The 20,089-nt window shown below is 38.9% G+C and overlaps 2 protein-coding genes and 1 long non-coding RNA gene across 5 annotated transcripts in view; 1 reads left to right on the top strand and 2 right to left on the bottom strand.

Moving 5' to 3' along the window:
* Positions 1–3,587, bottom strand: LOC114465127 (intracellular protein transport protein USO1-like). 2 transcript variants are annotated; one of them, XM_028449937.1, is made up of 2 exons: positions 3,326–3,587; positions 1–1,738 (listed from the first exon to the last, which is right to left on the bottom strand). In XM_028449937.1, exons 1-2 carry the CDS (start codon positions 3,479–3,481, stop codon positions 92–94), a joined length of 1,803 nt encoding a protein of 600 aa, XP_028305738.1. In that variant the 5' UTR covers positions 3,482–3,587; the 3' UTR covers positions 1–91. The 2 variants fall into 2 exon arrangements, with proteins under 2 accessions (XP_028305738.1, XP_028305739.1); XM_028449938.1 differs by lacking the exon at positions 3,326–3,587 and adding an exon at positions 1,754–1,951 and having other exon boundaries at positions 1–1,372.
* On the top strand, positions 1,741–2,171 carry LOC114465128 (uncharacterized). Its single transcript, XR_003674281.1, has 3 exons — positions 1,741–1,778; positions 1,885–1,979; positions 2,086–2,171. It is a non-coding gene; the product is annotated as an uncharacterized LOC114465128 (long non-coding RNA).
* Positions 3,588–10,226: 6,639 nt separating the features above from the next.
* Positions 10,227–20,089, bottom strand: part of pot1 (protection of telomeres 1 homolog) — a 71,934-nt gene continuing 62,071 nt past the window's right edge. The window contains exons 13-19 of one of the 2 annotated variants that reach the window (XR_003674347.1): positions 19,394–19,420; positions 17,633–17,792; positions 17,347–17,555; positions 17,137–17,272; positions 14,750–14,835; positions 11,465–12,853; positions 10,227–10,257 (exon numbers count right to left, since the gene is read on the bottom strand). Coding sequence is in view for 1 of the 2 variants with exons in the window: in XM_028451058.1 (XP_028306859.1) it covers positions 11,457–11,570; positions 12,759–12,853; positions 14,750–14,835; positions 17,137–17,272; positions 17,347–17,555; positions 17,633–17,792; positions 19,394–19,420 (827 nt within the window). In the remaining variant the exon portion in view is untranslated. Of the gene's footprint in view, positions 10,258–11,196; positions 12,854–14,749; positions 14,836–17,136; positions 17,273–17,346; positions 17,556–17,632; positions 17,793–19,393; positions 19,421–20,089 lie in introns of those variants that run through there. The other variant, XM_028451058.1, reaches the window with a different exon arrangement.

The following is a 20,089-nucleotide window of genomic DNA, read 5'->3' on the forward strand; positions in this document are numbered from 1 at the left end:
GTTACGCACTCTGGGTGGAGCGGCCTTGAAATGTGGGTGTTCCCATTTAATTCTGGCTTCACGTGCATTCTCCTAATTCCTTTGGTCTTTTTTACCACCTGTTTTTCCCAAAAAGAAACTGCCCCTGGTCAGTGCAGGGTGTCAGCCTGGTCAGTCCTAGTGGCAGATTGTGCAATCCTGCTGATTGCTGATGTACATATGAGCTCTGTAGTTTATTCGGCAGATAACATTGTCCCTGAACAGTTTTGAGCTCAGCCTGCTGCTTCATCATCTTCTCAGCTTGATCAACAGCTTTCTGCAGACAAAGCTCGTCCTCGGTTTTCCTGATGTGTTGTTTGAAACTGTATTGGTCCTCGAATTTATCACTCTGAAGTTTGATGCACAAATCTTGAGATATCTTAAGAGCCTCTGTCATTTGATTGAGCAGTTTTTTGTCACAGTTCTCCCTGGTTTCACTTTGCAGTTCAATTTGGAGCTTCTTACTGGTCAGTCGCTCCATTTCCAGTTTGTGTCTTAGTTCCTGTTTTACCGGGGCTTGGAACTTCTCATGTGTTTGCCTCTCAACTGTTTTCTGAAGCTGTGCAATGGTCTCATCTTTCTGAGAGATGATCTCTTTCTTCCTTGTGACCATGTCCTCATGATGCTCCATCAGTGCCTTAACATCTGCGTTTTCTCTCTTCAGAGTTTGCATATTGAGCATCAGTTGCTTAATGTGTTGCCTGTTATCCCGAAGCTTAGCTTTGGCGGCCTTTGTATCATCCAAACTTTTGTTCAAGACCAGTGCCTTCTCATTTAGTTGATGTTCAAGGTCAGTGATTTGTTTGGATGCATTGGAGAAACGAGCTTTTTCCCTCTTAATGGCATCCTTGAGTTGAGATTGAGCATCACGTTCTTCAGTCAGCTGCTTCTTCAGTTCTTCAGTTTGCTCCAATTCAAGTCGGAGAGACTCTTTTTCAGTTGAACGTGCATCCAATTCATTGAGGCAACTCATCAATGTCTTTTCATTGGCTAGGCTTTTCGTAAGAGCTTCAATCTTCTTGGAGAGCTTATCTTCTAGCGTTGCGATGATGTCTTCCAGGGTCTGACAAGTTTGCTCCTTCACACCAAGCTCTGCGGTCAAGCTTTCTACTTGGGAATGGAGTGATGACTCAGCACTGTTCTTGACAACAATCTGACTCTGCAGACGCTGGTGAGAGATGAGCAGATTTTGAAAATCCTTGTTTTTATCCTCAAGGCTTTTCTGAAGTTGAACTATTTTCTCATTGGCCTCAACATTTTGAGCTGAAAGTGTTTTGATTTTAGCTTCATGTGTTCTGCCCAAATGATGGTTCTCCTCCTGCTGTTCGGCAAGCCGCTCCTTCAGAGTCGTAATTTCAGCCGAATTGACTTGTTGGGAGGTCAGCAGCTTGAGAAGTTCTTCATATTTCTCCTGAAGCAATTTCTGAAGTTCAATTATTTTCCTATTGCCTTCAACATTTTGAGCTGAAAGTGTTTTGATTTCAGCTTCATGTGTTCTGCCCAACTGATGATTCTCCTCCTGATGTTCGGCAAGTCGCTCCTTCAGAGTCGTAATTTCAGCCGAATTGACTTGTTGGGAGGTGAGCAGCTTTAAAAGTTTGTCATCTTTCTCCTGAAGCATATTCTGAAGTTCAATTATTTTCCTATTGCCTTCAACATTTTGAGCTGAAAGTGTTTTGATTTCAGCTTCATGTGTTCTGCCCAACTGATGATTCTCCTCCTTCAGAGTCGTAATTTCAGCCGAATTGACTTGTTGGGAGGTGAGCAGCTTTAGAAGTTTGTCATCTTTCTCCTGAAGCATATTCTGAAGTTCAATTATTTTCCTATTGCCTTCAACATTTTGAGCTGAAAGTGTTTTGATTTCAGCTTCATGTGTTCTGCCCAATTGATGATTCTCCTCCTGACGTTCGGCAAGTCGCTCCTTCAGAGTCGTAATTTCAGCCGAATTGACTTGTTGGGAGGTGAGCAGCTTTAGAAGTTCGTCATCTTTCTCCTGAAGCAATTTCTGAATTTCATTTATTTTCCTATTGCCTTCAACATTTTGAGCTGAAAGTGTTTTGATTTCAGCTTCATGTGTTCTTCCCAAATGATGGTTCTCCTCCTGACGTTCGGCAAGCCGCTCTTTCAGAGTCGTAATTTCAGCCGAAGTGACTTGTTGGGAGGTCAGCAGCTTTAAAAGTTTGTCATCTTTCTCCTGAAGCATATTCTGAAATTCAATTATTTTCCTATTGCCTTCAACATTTTGAGCTGAAAGTGTTTTGATTTCAGCTTCATGTGTTCTGCCCAACTGATGATTCTCCTCCTGACGTTCGGCAAGTCGCTCCTTCAGAGTCGTAATTTCAGCCGAATTGACTTGTTGGGAGGTGAGCAGCTTTAGAAGTTTGTCATCTTTCTCCTGAAGCATATTCTGAAGTTCAATTATTTTCCTATTGCCTTCAACATTTTGAGCTGAAAGTGTTTTGATTTCAGCTTCATGTGTTCTTCCCAAATGATGGTTCTCCTCCTGACGTTCGGCAAGCCGCTCTTTCAGAGTCGTAATTTCAGCCGAAGTGACTTGTTGGGAGGTCAGCAGCTTTAAAAGTTTGTCATCTTTCTCCTGAAGCATATTCTGAAGTTCAATTATTTTCCTATTGCCTTCAACATTTTGAGCTGAAAGTGTTTTGATTTCAGCTTCATGTGTTCTGCCCAATTGATGATTCTCCTCCTGATGTTCGGCAAGTCGCTCCTTCAGAGTCGTAATTTCAGCCGAATTGACTTGTTGGGAGGTGAGCAGCTTTAGAAGTTCGTCATCTTTCTCCTGAAGCAATTTCTGAATTTCATTTATTTTCCTATTGCCTTCAACATTTTGAGCTGAAAGTGTTTTGATTTCAGCTTCATGTGTTCTTCCCAAATGATGGTTCTCCTCCTGCTGTTCGGCAAGCCGCTCTTTCAGAGTCGTAATTTCAGCCGAAGTGACTTGTTGGGAGGTCAGCAGCTTTAAAAGTTTGTCATCTTTCTCCTGAAGCATATTCTGAAGTTCAATTATTTTCCTATTGCCTTCAACATTTTGAGCTGAAAGTGTTTTGATTTCAGCTTCATGTGTTCTTCCCAAATGATGGTTCTCCTCCTGCTGTTCGGCAAGTCGCTCTTTCAGAGTCGTAATTTCAGCCGAAGTGACTTGTTGGGAGGTCAGCAGCTTTAAAAGTTTGTCATCTTTCTCCTGAAGCATATTCTGAAGTTCAGTTATTTTCCTATTGCCTTCAACATTTTGAGCTGAAAGTGTTTTGATTTCAGCTTCATGTGTTCTGCCCAACTGATGATTCTCCTCCTGATGTTCGGCAAGTCGCTCCTTCAGAGTCGTAATTTCAGCCGAATTGACTTGTTGGGAGGTGAGCAGCTTTAGAAGTTTGTCATCTTTCTCCTGAAGCATATTCTGAAGTTCAATTATTTTCCTATTGCCTTCAACATTTTGAGCTTCATGCATTCTGCCCAAATGATGGTTTTCCTCCTGCTGTTTGGCAAGCCGCTCCTTCAGAGTCGTAATTTCAGCCGAATTGACTTGTTGGGAGGTCAGCAGCTTTAAAAGTTTGTCATCTTTCTCCTGAAGCATATTCTGAAGTTCAGTTATTTTCCTATTGCCTTCAACATTTTGAGCTTCATGCATTCTGCCCAAATGATGGTTTTCCTCCTGCTGTTTGGCAAGCCGCTCTTTCAGAGTTGTAATTTCAGCCGAATTGACTTGTTGGGAGGTGAGCAGCTTTAGAAGTTCTTCATATTTCTCCTGAAGCAATTTCTGAAGTTGAATTATTTTCCTATTGTCTTCAACATTTTGAGCTGAAAGTTTTTTGAGTTCAGATTTATGTGTGTTGCTCAAATGATGCTTCTCTTCCTGCTGTTCGGCAAGCTGCTTCTTCAGATTCTCATTTTCAGCCGAATTGACTTGTTGGGAGTTGAGCAGCTTTAGAAATTCGTCATCTTTCCCCTGAAGCCTTTTTTGAAGTTCAATTATTTCATTTTTGTTCTCAACATTTTCAGCTGAAAGTTTTTTGAGTTCAGATTCATGTGTCCTACCTAAATGAAGGTTTTCCTCCTGCTGTTCGGCAAGCCGCTCCTTTAGACTCTCATTTTCAGCCAAATTGACTTTTTGGGAAGCGAGCAGCTTTAGAAGTTCATCATCTTTCCCCTGAAGCCTTTTTTGAAGTTCAATTATTTCATTTTTGTCCTCAACATTTTCAGCTGAAAGTTGTTTTATTTCAGATTCATGTGTGCTGCCCAAATGATGGTTCTCCTCCTGCTGTTTGGCAAACAACTCCTTCAGACTTTCATTTTGAGCCAAAGTGACTTGGTCAGAGCAAAGCAGCTGTTGAATTTTACAGATTAACCCTTCTTTTACCAAATCTTTGTCTTTAAGCTTTTTCTGAATTTCAATTACTTTCTTATTTCTTTCAACATCTTGAGCGGAAGGCTTTTTTATTTCAGCCTCATGTGTGCTGCCCAAATGTAGGTTCTCCTGCTGTTCAGCAGGCCATTCCTTCATATTCTCATTTTCAGCCAAAGTCACTTGGTTAGAGAGGAGCGGCTTTTGAAATGTACAGCTTGTCTCTGTGTTCAGTTTATTGTTCTCTTTCCCCAACTTTTCAACGATTTTTTTCCAAGCAACATTTACTTCAGTGTCTGTTGCATTGGCTACAAAGTTGTCCTCCAAAAAGCTCACTAGTTCCTCTTTCACATCCACATGCTCTTCATCACTCGGATCATCCTCAGAATCGTAGATCTGTAAGAGCTCCTCCTCCTCCTCTTCTTCCTCCATCTCCTCCTCTTCCTCCCCCTCCACCCTCTCCTCTTCCTCCTCTTCTTCCCCTTCCACCCACACCTTCTCCTCCTCTTCCTCCTCTTCCTTCTCCTCTTCAGCTTCTTTCTGTTTGTCCATCTCCCACCCACCTAAAGCAACACAGTGATTTGTCTCTTTGCGAGCATTTTCCAATTTGTGTGTCTGACTTTTAATTTCTAAACATGCTTCTTCACAAGCTGCAGATTTGTCCCCCACAGAGCTCACAGGGTTGCCCTTAGGCTTCTCTGCCATCTTACTGTCATTCCCAGTGTCCTTTTTGTCCATTATAAGTGTGCTTTTCTTGTGCATGGATCAATCTAAAAATAGTAGACCCTAAAAAGTAACTTTTGGCTTTCTTTGCAGTGCTACAGAGCCTTGAAATGATTCCACAAATTGACAGAGTTCTATGAGAGACTTGGAAGGCAGAGTTCTTTTTCTCGTGGGCAGAATTGGCCGCATCATCACTATGGCCTTTTTAGAATGCAGTAGTTGCCATGACATTTTGGGCCCTGGGTACAAACAATCTTGTTGGGCTCCTACTGTAAGTTATGTACACTTGTTTTTTTTTGTTTATAAGTAATATATATACTAAGCAAACAAACTTGTAAAAAAGGTTAATAAAAGGTAAATATATACAGAATCTTGGGGACACACTGGCCACCTACTTGAGTTGCTGGCAGCAAAATTTTGTCTTCAAGGAAGTTTTTCTGGAGCCGAAAAAAAAAAAAAAAAACCTTCTCAATGCAAACAACACAGTGTATAAAATTCTATAAAGTTGAAATAATATCAAATAATTTTATGAGTTAATGAATTTAATTTCTTGCAACATATCAAGCAATCTATTTTCTTCCAGAATAGTCTTTTTGTTATCTTACCAGGGATTTCATCACAACTCAAGGTTAGCCACAGGTGCAAGTTATTGCACAATGTGATTTATTTTTAGGTTAACAAATTGTTTTATCCTAATTTTATTTGAAGTTAATGTCATTATTCATCAATACCCTCTGTAAGAAATAATAATTAATTATTTTATTAAGTTTTTGAACGCTATCTAGAGCCATTGCAAAAGAGTCAAAGAGCCACATGTGGCTCCAGAGCCGCAGGTTGCAGACCCCTGCCATAAACGCCTTGTGACTTTATTGTTGTTGAATTCTTTTGACAACTTTTTCCCCAAAGTTTTCTTGGCATCCCTGATGCCGTTTGCACTGCCCTGTCATGCTTTGGTGTACTGCTGAGTATCCCCGGATGTAAATGCAGTACTGCGATGCTGCTGCAGCAGGGAGCTCACATCCACTGTCAGCCATGTCTTCTTGTTTCCAAATACCTTCACAGCTTTTTTCATAGTCACATCACAAATGCATTTACTTACAGTCCCCTCCATAAGTATTGGAATGGCAAGGTCAATTCCTTTGTTTTTGTTGCATACTGAAGACATTTAGGTTTCAGATAGGGAGGAGAGACTCAAGGTAGGAAATGGAAAGGGTGGGGAAGAGTTGATATTTTAAAGTGAAATGTGAAGTTGTAGCTGTGCATATTGTGCTTTTTGTGTTGTGTAATCAAGCCAGTCTGGTGACAAGTGTGAAGCTTAGGCATAATGGTGGTGGCTGTGGACAGAGGGAAGGAGGGAGTGGTAATACCTAAAAGAGGTATTTCTAGCTTTAGTTATTGTTAAAGTCAGCCCCCAATCCCCACCCCCAAAAGCCCAGCCAGCACCGGCATGCAGCCTCGAGGCAACAGAGCTGCAGACCCTGACCTTGCAGGGACCACCCCGCGTTGCACCCGCAGGCATGCAAGGGCGCAGTCCGCACCACCCACCGTGGAAGACCCCTGTCAGGACTGGCCCAGCCAGCCGGCCAAGTTTTCCGGACCCCAAGAGCACCCCCCACATCCCAGCCCACAAACCGGCCACAGTCATTCCCCAATGGAGAGGCACTTCCCTATCCCATGTGAATGTTTGTGTTTAGCGAATGCGCAGGTGTGTCTCTTGAGTCCACTCATCCCTGACTGACTTGCATATTTTACCGACACATGTTTTACAGGCAGTAAAATTGGTGCTAGCACCATTAAACTCCACTCTCGAGAATTTCTGTAACAGTTTCCCCGCCAGTTCCGTGAGCTTAATAGACAAATCATTATTTTTCACTTTGAGCTGCAAATTCAAAACGGAAGCACCGTTGACTTCTGGGCCATGTAGTTCTTTTGACTTGCGTTAACGTGTACGCTTATGGAAAGAAAACTACAAATGGTGGTGCATCAGTCCTAGGTTTTTGTCCTATTGGTTGGTTCCGCTCCCGTGAACTTTCTATCCTGTACCATCCCAATCACGTGATTAATAGTAAAATTGACTCCCAACCCCAAAAAATGTCAGCCTCTAGTGCATATCACATGGGCTTTAAAATCATAATTTATGATCATAATATTACTTGAAATATACCACTTAAGTCATGTCTTTCATCTAGGGGCGACTACTGAAATGATATAATCTCAGGCTCATGGCTTCAACATTTCACATGTTTGTGGTTGTTGAAATTAATTAACTATTCACTATTGACTTTTTAACAGTCACAGTGTGTTGATGGGGGTGCAGACCCAAATGCAGGGACGGAGGTGGAGATCAGGTGCATTATACCAATATTTGTTGTTCTTTTAGGCATGGTCAGGCAAGCAGAGATTCACACAGATGGTCAGTCTAGGGAGGCAGAGGTATTCAAAAACACAAAAAGGCAAAACCAAGAACACCGTGTGAGGGTAAACAAAAAAAATGTCCAAATGCACGGAAAAAAAACACTGGAATACTAAATAAAAAAACACTTGTTTCCAAGAATTACTGGCATGAAACCGAGCCCAGGTAACAAGTGAAAACGTAGTATGTCATAGCATTGAATTGAGACAAAGCCTCCACATTTATACACAGAGCAGTTGGTTAATCAATTGCAGCTGGTGACCATTCACCAGCAGCTTGTGCCCAGCAAGAGAAAGCTGCTGGGTGGGAGGCCAAGAGTTCCTGCCTGCCCTACAAAATAAAACCCCATCCTGACAGTTTTGGTCATTGATTTTTTTTTTCAAATTGAAAAACTAAAATTAAAATTCAAGGCGTATTTCTTTGTCAGGGTCAAGAAGGGATAAACAAACATTTAAAAATTGGTTGATTTTCAATTTTAGTTTCTATAACCAAAAAACCAAATACCAGAGGACAAAAACATAAAAAGCCAGTTTTTCATTATGGGGGAACCGGAAGTTGTTCTTTTCAAAATAAGTGCACATATATAAGGACACAGCTTTTTTTCTGACGCCCAAATATATGAATTATCTCCACTAGTGCAGTGCCCTTAGAAAGTTCATCTTGCTATAGAAAAGTGAGAGGTTAAGTAGCTTTTTCATGGATGGTTTACATGGGAGCTTTAATTCCTCTTTAATTCAGAATAAAAATGAAATCTTCTTTAAACTGATCCTGTAAACACTTAATTCTTAATGCAAATATAATTTTAAATTAAACACACACGCAGGTAAAAAAAAAAAATTGGCTCATCATCTATATATATTGCACAAAAGTCGGAGTGGACGGGGTTTTACTGCAAGACGTGAGGAGATTTTTCACAGAAAATGGTTTAAGGTGGCTCACTGATATACTGATATATTCCTCGTCTTCATATTAATGCACACAGCAAAAGGGAGATTCAGGTTCTAACCTCATTTATTCCAACTCCAAATGTGCATCAGTGAGTCGCAACTGTAGTGACCCTAACACTGGGTTAATCACTACTATGAACCAATATTTAAACCCCCTTATAGCTTTTTCTCTTCGTGTTGCAGGCTATCACGTACACGTTTCCATTAAAATGTACGGCCCAAATTTAAAAATTTCAACAGAAAAAAAATGCAGTGTGTGATTTGAAATCTGAATATCATTCTTTTTCTGCCCCACATGCAGAGTCACACCTGGTACCCATCACTGTGCAGCTCTTTGCTGTAAATGTGGCTCCTTTGTTTCTGTTCAGGGTAAATGATCTGTTTATTCTCACAGACCCAAACACACTGTCGAGTACATCAGGCTTTATGACCCTTTCCTTTTTACACACGACACACAACTTAATTCCCCTGAAGCTTTGGAAGACATTTTGAAAATTAAATGAACAATTTTGACTTTAAAGAGAATTTTGGGGTTAAAATCAATGCACACAATTTTTTTTCCTGCAATTGACCAGTGTTGACAGAGATACTTCAGAAACAGACACTTTGCGACGTTAACCACTGGTTTTGAGTCTTTAAGGCTCAGTTGAAACGTTTTGTGCATTTCCTGACACAAAGGAAGTAACCATTGGAAGTTAGAAAGTCACGCATGCACACAGTGGACCACAATAATAAAGAGCAGAACTACCAAATTAAAGTTATATTTTGCTTTATATCTTTTGAGTAACTCAAAAGCCTGTTGTTCATAAAAATTAGAGAATGCGGGTTTTTTAGATTTTCACTTAAATGTTTCTCAAGTCAACCAAGTTAATGACTTTTTAAGGGTTACGCTACATTATTCATTATTTAGAAATCCTGAAGACTGTTCACACCACTGTTTAACTCAATAACTGTAACACAGATACCCCAAACACCCCCCCCCCCCCCCCCCCCCCATGAATCATATGCCTTCGTCATTTTTGTTTTTGTTTTAAATTTTATTTAATCTTAATCTTTTTCTAATTTATGTCCGTCCCACAGTTGTTTATTTGCACTATTATCCTATGTTCGTATTTATTTTTGTTCCTTTCTGTTTACTTTTGCTATTCTATGGTGTTGCTGCATGTGAATTTCACCTATGGGGAACAATAAAGGCTGTGATGGACTGGCGCCCTGTCCAGGGTGTACCCCCGCCCAGCGCCCTATGAGAGCCGGAGATTGGCACCGGCAGACCCCCGCGACCCTGATAAACGGGAATAAGCGGGTATGAAGATGGATGGATGGAACAATAAAGTTTATTCTATGTATTCTAATTAGGGAGGATTTTTAAAAGCATAAATACAGTGGAAGGAGAACCAATAAATGTATTTTTCAGTCAGGATCAATGTGAAAACCAAAATATAAGTTAAAGATGATAAATGGCTAAAACATTCTTATTATGGCCTCTGATGGTGAGAAGAACTCAATACAAGTAAAAATAGACTTTTATTTTGAAATGTAACAAAGGTAAAGTACAGGTGCTGAAACACACGTCAGTATAAAGTTTAACAGTAACAAGAACAAGTTTAATAAAAAAACAATAAACTAAAGTATTGCCGCTTCATGAGGGGTGGGGCCAGACCCAGAGGGGTAGGATTCAGATGGTGGGGGGCGGGGTTTGATGATGCCAGTGTCACAGATCTGATAGCAGGTCTGTCCTCGTCCTCCATCACACACAGTGCTGTACGCCGTCAGACACATGTCCAGCCATGGACGGTGAACTGGTAACAAGATGTATGCATATATATATATATATATATATATATATATATATATATATATATATATATCTCAATTTCTAAACACATATATATATATATAAAATAAAAAAAGGTTGTATTATTTTTTGTACTATTCTTTTGCTTAATTGTGACCATAACTAGCCCTACCTAGGGAAGGGCAAACCAGGCTTTATTACAGAAGTCACCAACCTTTCTAAATCTTTGAGCTACTTCATAGGTACTGTATAGTCTGCAGGGCTACCAGTGAGAAAAGCATTTCTTAAATACTACATTTTCACATTTCACGTTAAGATAATAAGGGAGGCTACCAGTAACTTAAAAAGGTAGGAAAGGTTGAGGTTTCCTTGCATTTAAAAAAAAAATATATCTTATATATAGGATGCCACTAACCATACACTAGACCGGCAGCACTTAAAAACCTTTGTCACAATGTTTCAGTGAAAATAAACATTTAAAGATGATAATTTAATGCTAAAACGTTATCAGGTGAAGCAGTATTCAACTCTACTAAGTACTATCTACAGTACATCTGTCATATGGATTAAACTTTGTGAGTTGTTGATTCCTGGAAAGTAAATCACATTTTAGATGAAGGTCATTGGTGACAAAAAGAGGGATAAGAGCAGAGCCATATTAGGTTGCACTGTTAGTACACCGTGAAGCTCCTAAGACACCCTTACAGCAAACACCTCACCCCAGGCCGTAGCGCCGGGGGCACAAAATGACTTTAAAAACCCTACAATGACTACAAAAATATGCAAAACAACAACAAAATTACACAATACGAGAACAGAAAAACACAAAGTTACTCAGAAACACCAACAACAACAAAAAAACACACAAACCCACTTTAAAAACACAACTGAGTCCTCAGAAACACAAAACAACAACAGACACACACATAACAAGACAAAAATTACAAAAATGCACAAAGTGAAAACAAAAATACATACAAAAACATTAACCAAAACACACTAAAAATAAGTACAGGAAAGTACAGCAAAAACACACAAAAAATGTGAGTTTGGAATAACTATATCTAATCTATATCACCCAACCCGACTATTTACTGTCAAAAATGTTTCCATGAAAAATATAAATGACAAAAACAATAGTTTTAACACTTTACTGTGTGAGGTCTGAAACACAATGCTTTGTGTGTCTGCTGTGGGTTTGTTTTACTCACCATCGCTGCCCCCTTTAGGACAGAGAGCGTTCATAGTTCGACTGATGTGGTCCTGAGCTTCCTGATTGGCTGCTACATCTTCTGCTGACACATTAAAAAACATCTCCTGGCCAAAGAAAGGAGAAATCACTACTCACCTCCTCAGACAGTTAACTGCACACTTCCTCTGGTACTTCCAGCTTTAAACTATTGATCACTGAGTGGTTTTTCCAGGTCCCATTTGTTTTCATTTTTGCAACATTTGTTAGGTGTTAGATCTGTGCTTCTTCAGATAAAGTCTTAAACACTGTAGCTACTTAGCAAACTGTGACTGTACACAGAGAGTGAAGCAGTCTCTACAGAGGAGGAGGCAAACCCAATCCTGAGTCCTTAAAGAGGCAGTATTCTGAAAATATCACTTTATAATGGTTTTGCTACAGTGATATACATTCCTTTAGCCTCAATCAGAGGGCCAACGTTGAAAATGTTCTGTTTCCTCCCACCCTTTTTATTTCACAATTTGTTTCCGCTCCAAACGGACGAGTTGGATTTTTAAGCCCTTATGAGTCATAAGGGGTAAACTCCTCCTCCTGACAATCCTGACTCCTCCTTCCCGATTAGAATGCGCGCTCCTCCATCTCAAACTACCTCAGAGCTAAAAACAAACATGGAAAGCAGGTTGATATCACAGTTAATATTTCTACATTCAGTATATAAATATTCTAAAGTGCAGCGTGAGCGCTCACAATCAGTTTCACTTTTAGTAGCCGTTATACCGCCTTGTATTGCCTTTCTGGGATGATCTGACGTGTTTGTGACCCAATGTGATGCAGCGGTTAGAATAAACAATGATCTATTGTCTTAAATGGACTATTCCTGTGGTCAGAAGAGGTGAGGATGAGAAGAAAGTGACTGTTAACTATTTACTGCTGCTATCATAAACACAAAATCTGAAGCAGCGTTTGTCGGACTCACAATCACGATAGCCACTTAAATAGCCATGTGTTTTACTGTAATGTGCAGTTTTTTGGCTAAAAACAATAACAAGAGTGAGTAGATAACAAATAACCCTCTATGGTAATAAAGCCATGGCGTAGAGTCGGCGTCTACAGACAAGCTGACTCATGAAGGTCCCAAAACAGCCTGTTTTTAGAAGCGGTCGGAAAAGGACTTTTCAGAGGCTAAAACTCCAGAAAACAGGCGAGTTTGGGAAAATAAACCTCAAATACTATATTGTTGGGGTTATTAGAACAAATGGAGATGGATGAAAAATAGTATAATACTGGACCTTTATTAAACAAGGTCTGACACTCACCGCGTGTTTCCACAGGAAGACATCAAGTGTGTCGGTGGCGTCCTGCAGCTGCAGCTCCATCAGGAGGACGAACTGCAGCGGCTGAACCTGGAGAGCTGTGCAGCAGAGATGTTAATCATGTGTTTATGACAAAGAAACCTGGAGATCACTGCGCTGTACGCCGATGACTTTACAGCAGAGGTGTAAAGGGTACTGATATATCCTACTCAAGTAGAAGTACTGTTACTTGATTGAAATTGTAATCAAGTACAAGTACAAGTAAGTCATACATAAAATACTCAAGTACAAGTAAAAAAGAAGCTCAATTAAATAATACTCAAAGTAAAAGTTATTAATTACTTTCACCCCCAAGTTTATTGTTGGTAATAAATCTTGCCACGGTTCCCTTGCATACAGTACAGTAAACATCTCATGTAGAAACTTAAAAAGGAAGAGATCAAAAGTACCACAATTAAAACTTAAAATAAATAAAAAATCTAAATGTACAATTCTTTTCAGAACAAAATAAAAACAATGAGTTCAATTAAAAAAAGAAACAAAAAAATCTCACTCTCTAAGAATAGCTATGAACTCTAAAACTGAGAAAATAACTTCCATGCAATGCGGTTCATTACGTTTAATCTGATTGGTCGGCTATGATGTGATGCATTTGATTGTTGTCTGCTCATTTCATTTTTTGTAGTTTCACAATGTCCGTTGATCATTTTAAAACAAAAAAAAATAATTTACTCAGTAATGCTTGGGTGTGGAAATGTAACCAATTACTTTTCTTCTTTTAAAACATACTTAAGTACATGTAAAATGAAGTGCCCAAAAAATAAACAATTAACAAGTAACTTCGGTACTTGTAATTGATTACTCACTAGATGGCGCTATCTGCCTAAATTTGAACATAGACATGTAAGTCGCATCATTGTATACGGTTTTTTTTAATGGAGAAAAATCACTAACTATTAGTGGTGTGCCAAAATATTGATACAATATAATGCGATATTTCGTCTTGCCGTACGTTATCGATATACTGGCACCAAATATCAATATTATTAAAAAATAATCATATTTATTTTATTTTTTATATATTGCAACATACAAGACATGACAAAAACAATATATTAGAGGTGTCCCGATCCGATACTGATATCGGTCCGATATCAGCCAGAAAACGAATATCGGATTTTATGGGACTGCATCTAGAATCACCGATACAAGCTCTCTGATAAAATTTTGCGCTCCAACTCTTCTATCCATAGGTGACTGTGGTTCACACTCCAACAAATAAACCTACTGTTGATGACTATTGTTCAATGTAAAAGTAACATCAAACCTTTTCTAACATTCCACACTACAAAATAAATAATAAAAGTTTGTATGAATCGTGCTGATATCGTATCGGATCAATATCGGTATCAGCCGATACACAAGGATGCAATATCTGTATCATATCGGAAGTGAAAAAGTCCTATCGGGACATCTCTACAATATACAGTATATATACATGTTACACAGAGATAATGCAGTACATACTGTACACAGTACAATGAGACACTAGGTGAGGAGTGTATATTTACAAGTGTGTGTGTGTGTGTGTGTTAAGAAGAGCCACTGTTCAGTATACACTTTGTTTTACTTGGCTGTCATTCATGTGAATTTCATGTTCAATGTTTTGTAATTCCTGTGAAATGGATTCAGTGCAGTCAATACATTCTGAATTTCTTCAGTGACACAGATATCGTGATGTATCGTGGATGGAATCTCTCGCAATATATCAATTATCGCAGAATTTCTGTATCGTGATATTATCGTCATCGGTGTCGCAACAGTATCTTATTGCGAGGTACCTGGCGATACCCAGCCCTACTAACTATACCACAGAAACTACAGTATTTAAAGCAGATTGAATTCTCTGTAGTTTTTTGGGGGGAATGGTCCGTCTCTTCTTCACCTCCTGGTTTACACTGACACTTCACTAAATATAACAAATGGAGCCTCACCCTCTGCAATGACCTTCTCATCGATCACATCCACTCCCTCACAGCTCGGCTCGCTCACTGCAGCAGCCTCGGAGCAGCTTTTACACCTACAGTGAACGCACACACGCACACACGCGCACACACACACACACACACACACACACACACACACACACACACACACACACACACACACACACACACACACACACACACACACACACACACACACACACACACACACACACACACACACACACACACACACACAGAGGATATTACAGTGAGTCAAAATTACTGCAGGAAGCATTGACACAATAAATCAGCTTCACAGTATCGCCTCGACTGTGATGTAACACATTTCAAACAAAAACGGATGAAAATGAAAACAAATAAACAAATCTCAGCAGAAATATATATAAAAAAGTCAATTTCAAAATAATACACATTTGATTAGTTCGACAAAGGATAGGAAGAAGCCTCGGCTTGTCAAGTCCTCTCCTACCCCATCATTCACCACTAACAAGTGCAAAATCAAATGAAATAAACTAAATTGACAATACAAATAAATACTCCAATCAAGCTATTAAGAAAAACAGAACAAAAACAATCCGTGCGCCCTTCGTTCTTTGGTCATTCTATTTTAAAACCAAATCAAAATAACAAATAAACAGTGTGGTTATTTTGTTTAATGGATTTAAAACCAAAACAGAAATACAGAAAAACCAGATAAGCAGTGTTTTTCTGTTTTTTTTAAAAACTTATTCTGTTTGTGTGACGGGGAAATTAGAGCGAGAACTCAAGTCCGCTGCACCTCCCTCGCCAGGTCCTGGACCAGGATATTTCAGCAGTTTTCTGGTCCTGCTCGTGTTTTCATTCAGTGTGTGGATGTTTTAGCTCGTAAAAAGCTGCTCAAGTTTATGTTTTGTTTCGCGGTGTTACGGTTCAAATAGTATCCAAATAAACTAATGACCGACTATCAACTGTGAAGCTGGTGTGAGGAACAATAGATGTTAGAACTTCTACCATTTGACACTTTTGAAAAAACAATTACAGCTTTTTTGAGGGCAGTAAAAATGTTTATTTTGCACGTTATAAATAACGCTAACGACAGCCATCAACACACACATGGAAGTTGATCAGAAGAAACGAGGAGCACCAGTAGATTCATTACACCACATCTGGTTTCTTGATTTTGATTTATTTATGTATTAATAATGTTTCAGTTCACCAGTAATGTTACTTATGCGTTGTTTTTTTTTTATGTCCAGACCAGGAGCAAAAGTCTGCTCAGTCACCAGTTTATCTGGATACTATTTGGACCGTAACACTGTTCGGTAAAGTTGGCAGATCTTCACAGATTCGGACTTCCAGCATCGACACACAAATTACACCTCTGCCATCGATGTCAGGTGGAAAACATGATACAAGATCATTTTTATCAAACCTAGCAGAGTAAAAGTCCGTCTGGTGGTTGTTCTGTGTGGTGAGATTAAAATGAAGCCATTTTCCTCTTTCTGGTTTTAAATTAATGAAACAAAAATTTGGTTTTGAAACGAAATAACCAAAGAATGAAGGGTACACAAATTAAAAACAAACAAAACGCACAGGTGCCATCAACAGCTATGAAATTTACATTCTCCATCTTCATTTCTGTACTCTTTTTTACAGTCTATGTGTACACGTAACAATGACTATTTAACCTCTGTGTCGAACATTCAGTAACTCTGACTGTTGTGAAATGAGAGAAGCTGTAACCCACACAAATTACAAGTTTTTTGATTGCCTATTTTTAGTTTTAGACTTTTTAAAGCTGCAAATAGACAAATTAATTTATGGATTTGAAAGCCACATTTTCAACAACTGGGGAAAATTATTTTACAGGTTTTACAAGTTTTTGCTTCTCACCTTTGTCCAATTTTACAGAAATATCATCTTTTGAGTGTTAACAACTTTAGAATTTTTAAACATGCATGCCTCATCTATAAATCTCTTCATGTAAGGAAATATCCACAAAATGAGCTCTTCTCAGTCGTGACACTTCAGAGAAACATAAACCACTGCCCTCTGGTGTCAAAAATGTGATATGACAGCTTTCTGGTAAAGACATTTTCTTCAAACTAAAAAAAACTAGGGCTGGAATTTAAAAATGTAATTAATCTAGACTTTGTCTCTAATCTCGATTTATCTGAATTAATCAGACAAAGGTTCTGTGCTGTTTGAAGTGCCCAAAAAAAGAACAGTATGGTTACAGCTGTGGTTTATACAAATAATACAAAGTGTGTTGGATGTAGTTAAATATTGTTGACCTGTATTTTATTAGCTGCTTGGATTTTTATTTTTGATAACCCATGGTCTGTCATGGTGTCACTGTCAATATTAATATCCTAATAAAGAAAGTTACTGACCCATAATATCTCTTCCTGCCTCTGAACAGGAAAGGAGCAGGCCAGTCTAGTAGTGCCAGACGACCTTCAGATGACCTCACAGGGATGATGTTCTGGTAACCGTCAGCAAGTCGACACGTTTCCTCTAAACTGGAACCTGTAAACCAATGTTTCAGAATAAAAGCTCTGCAGATGAATGCAGGTTTTGGTCACACAGTAAATCAGGGCTACCCATGATGTAGATGAGCTCTTTGGCTTTCCCCTCAGATAGCAGCTCTGACGATGAGTGAATATGTAAAGTTCTGTTGGAGGATCCGTGTGAGATTCCTGGGAGGTTCACTTTTCCTGACAATGCCCAAGACGGGGGGCTGCAGAGCTCAGCATTCCGGGAAGCTTCAGAGAACACACGGTTCACCACTTCATCATCAGGAACATCCTGTCTGCAGTCACAGAGCAATCCACACCATACGTTCATGAACAGGGACCTAAACAAGGGTGGACGTTTGATTTCACCTACAGGGATGAACACTTGCTGCAGTAGAGCTTCAGAGCCTGATGGAGTCTGTGGGGTTTGAAGGAGCTCAGCTGCACTCTGACATGATGAGATCCCAGTGGATCATTGCACTGCTTTAACTGGGACAGCATCACCGTCTCAATGTTGTGAATACAACGCCTCTCTGACCACAGAAAGACCCAAAATGTATGAGTGAAATATGTATTGAAACATAACTTTTATGACCCCAAACACGGTTGAGGTCAATAATTGATAGTCATTTGCAATTATCCTGTTTTCCTTTTCCTAAATACTTTATTAATCCTTGAAAGGAAATTACATTACACTCTGTTACTTTAGGGACATACTTCTCACACACACAGGCCCGAACCACACACATGCACAAACAGGACCTGCACATGCATTAATGGAGAGATGCTTTTACAATGAAGGGAGCGCACCAGAGCAGTGTTGGGGTTAGATGCCTTGCTCAAGGGCACCTCGGCAGTGCTCGAGAGGTACCCTGGCACCTCTCCAACTACCAGAGCAACTTCCATTTTTTGATCCGCACCGGGACTTGAGCCGGTGACTCTGGTTCGCAACCCATGTCCCTACAGACTGAGCTATTGCCGCCCATAATTATGGCATAATTATAACTGTAATTTAAAAAAAATCTGTTGCTGTTGTAATTGTAATTAAATTATAATCGTGTTTAGATAATTGACTTTGTAATTGTAATTGCCATGAAAATTGTATAAAAATTGTCAATTATAATCTACACATATGTAGTTAACAATTATTAAAAGGTGTTTCCATTCAAGCTTTCCCACATTTTACCATTTACATTTTTTTTTCTTCAAATTGAGGGGTATACTGAGACAAAAAAGGCTCAGTTGTCCACACCAAAATTATGAAAACCTATATTTTCATTGATTAGGAAGCCTAACAAAGTAACCAATACTGTAGATAGAAAAGAAATTAGATGATAGATATTTGTTTTTAGTGTATTTTACAGCTGATTTAGGATCCGTTATCATAAGAGATGCTAACAGAAAGCTAACACGAGAGGAAGGTTACCTTTTATAAGGTTATTTATTTCAGGCTCAGTAATTGTAATTAAATGTAATTGAACTTTAGTAATTGAGAACGTAATTGTAATTGACTGTGAGGATTCAAAATAATTGTAATTGGAAATAACACTGGTCACTGTAATTGTAATTAAATTGTAAATGAACATGGATCATTGAAACATAATTGTAACTGACCCCAACCCCGACCACAAATATTATTTACACATAATTAGAATACATTATGAAGACAATAATGTGTGTAAACTAGGGATGTCCCGATACAACTTTTTCACTTCCAACACGATACCGATATTGCAGCCTTGAGTATTGCCAATACCAATATCAAACCGATATCAGCACAAATCATAAATATTTTTGACTTATTTTGTATTGTGGAACGTTAGAAAAGGCTTGATCAAGTGATGTTACTCAAACAGAGAACAATAGTCAGCAACAGTAGGTATGAGGAAAAACTGACCCATTTATTATTAACCAATTGCTTACATAAATGTTAACCTTCAACACAACATCTACAGTATTCTACAATTGAATAAATATAATATATATGAAAGATTTTAGATGCAGTCTGATAAAATCTGATATTCGTTTTCTGGCTGATATCGGACCGATATCATTATCGGATCGGGACACCTCTAGTGTAAACAGCTTTTATAAGATTACAGGCAGGATGAAACACTGCACTGCTGTTTCATACCTGTGCAAGACTCCACTGCTTCATCATCTATAGAAAAATAAACAACCACATTTAGTTATGAAACACACAGTCATAGGTACATGCTCATAAAATAAAATAAAGATGCTGAGTTAAGTGGTTGCCAAATTATTTATGTTGCTAAACCCCTTTGAAGAATAAAACATTTTTAGTAAGTTAGATATTTTTTGTAAGTTCTCCTGTACTGTATTGAAAAAAAGAAGAAAAAAGTATTTTCTTAGAAAAATCACTTTCTCTTTCATTGCATCACAAATCTGAAAAAACATGTCCACAAATTTCCCTCAACTTACCAGGTTGTGATGGTTGTTTTCGATGTCTTGTCTACAATATCAGGAGCATGGTTAGTACATTAGTGAACGCAAACAAAGTCAAAGTAAAGATGTTTACGATGAGGCTACTTTACGGAGTACCAACATTTAGAAGAAAAAAACCCATTCAAACTACATGTCTGATAGCTTGTTAGCTAGGTGTGGAACAGAGATGGTTCAGGCCAATTATAGGACACTATATCAACAGCCTAAGGATCTCAGACTGCACCAATTACCAGCCTGTCATTGTCCGATCCTGTTAGATCTCAGAAGCTAAGCAGGTCTGGGCCTGGTTAGTAGTTGAATGGGAGACCACTAAGAATGCCAGTGGGGTGACAGTCACCCCAGTGGTATCTGTCATTGTTTCCCT

The sequence above is a fragment of the Gouania willdenowi genome, chromosome 6, assembly GCF_900634775.1.
Source record: "Gouania willdenowi chromosome 6, fGouWil2.1, whole genome shotgun sequence".
NCBI classification, from domain to species: domain Eukaryota; kingdom Metazoa; phylum Chordata; class Actinopteri; order Blenniiformes; family Gobiesocidae; genus Gouania; species Gouania willdenowi.

What these genes read in the sequence shown, in the direction of transcription:
- LOC114465127 (XM_028449937.1), bottom strand. Translation starts at nt 3,481, where the DNA reads ATGCATGAAGCTCAAAATGTTGAAGGCAATAGGAAAATAATTGAACTT. An exon ending in AGCGACTTGCCGAACATCAG is followed by an intron (nt 1,739 to 3,325) that starts GAGGAGAATCAT and finishes ACGACTCTGAAG; the next exon opens with GAGGAGAATCATCAGTTGGG.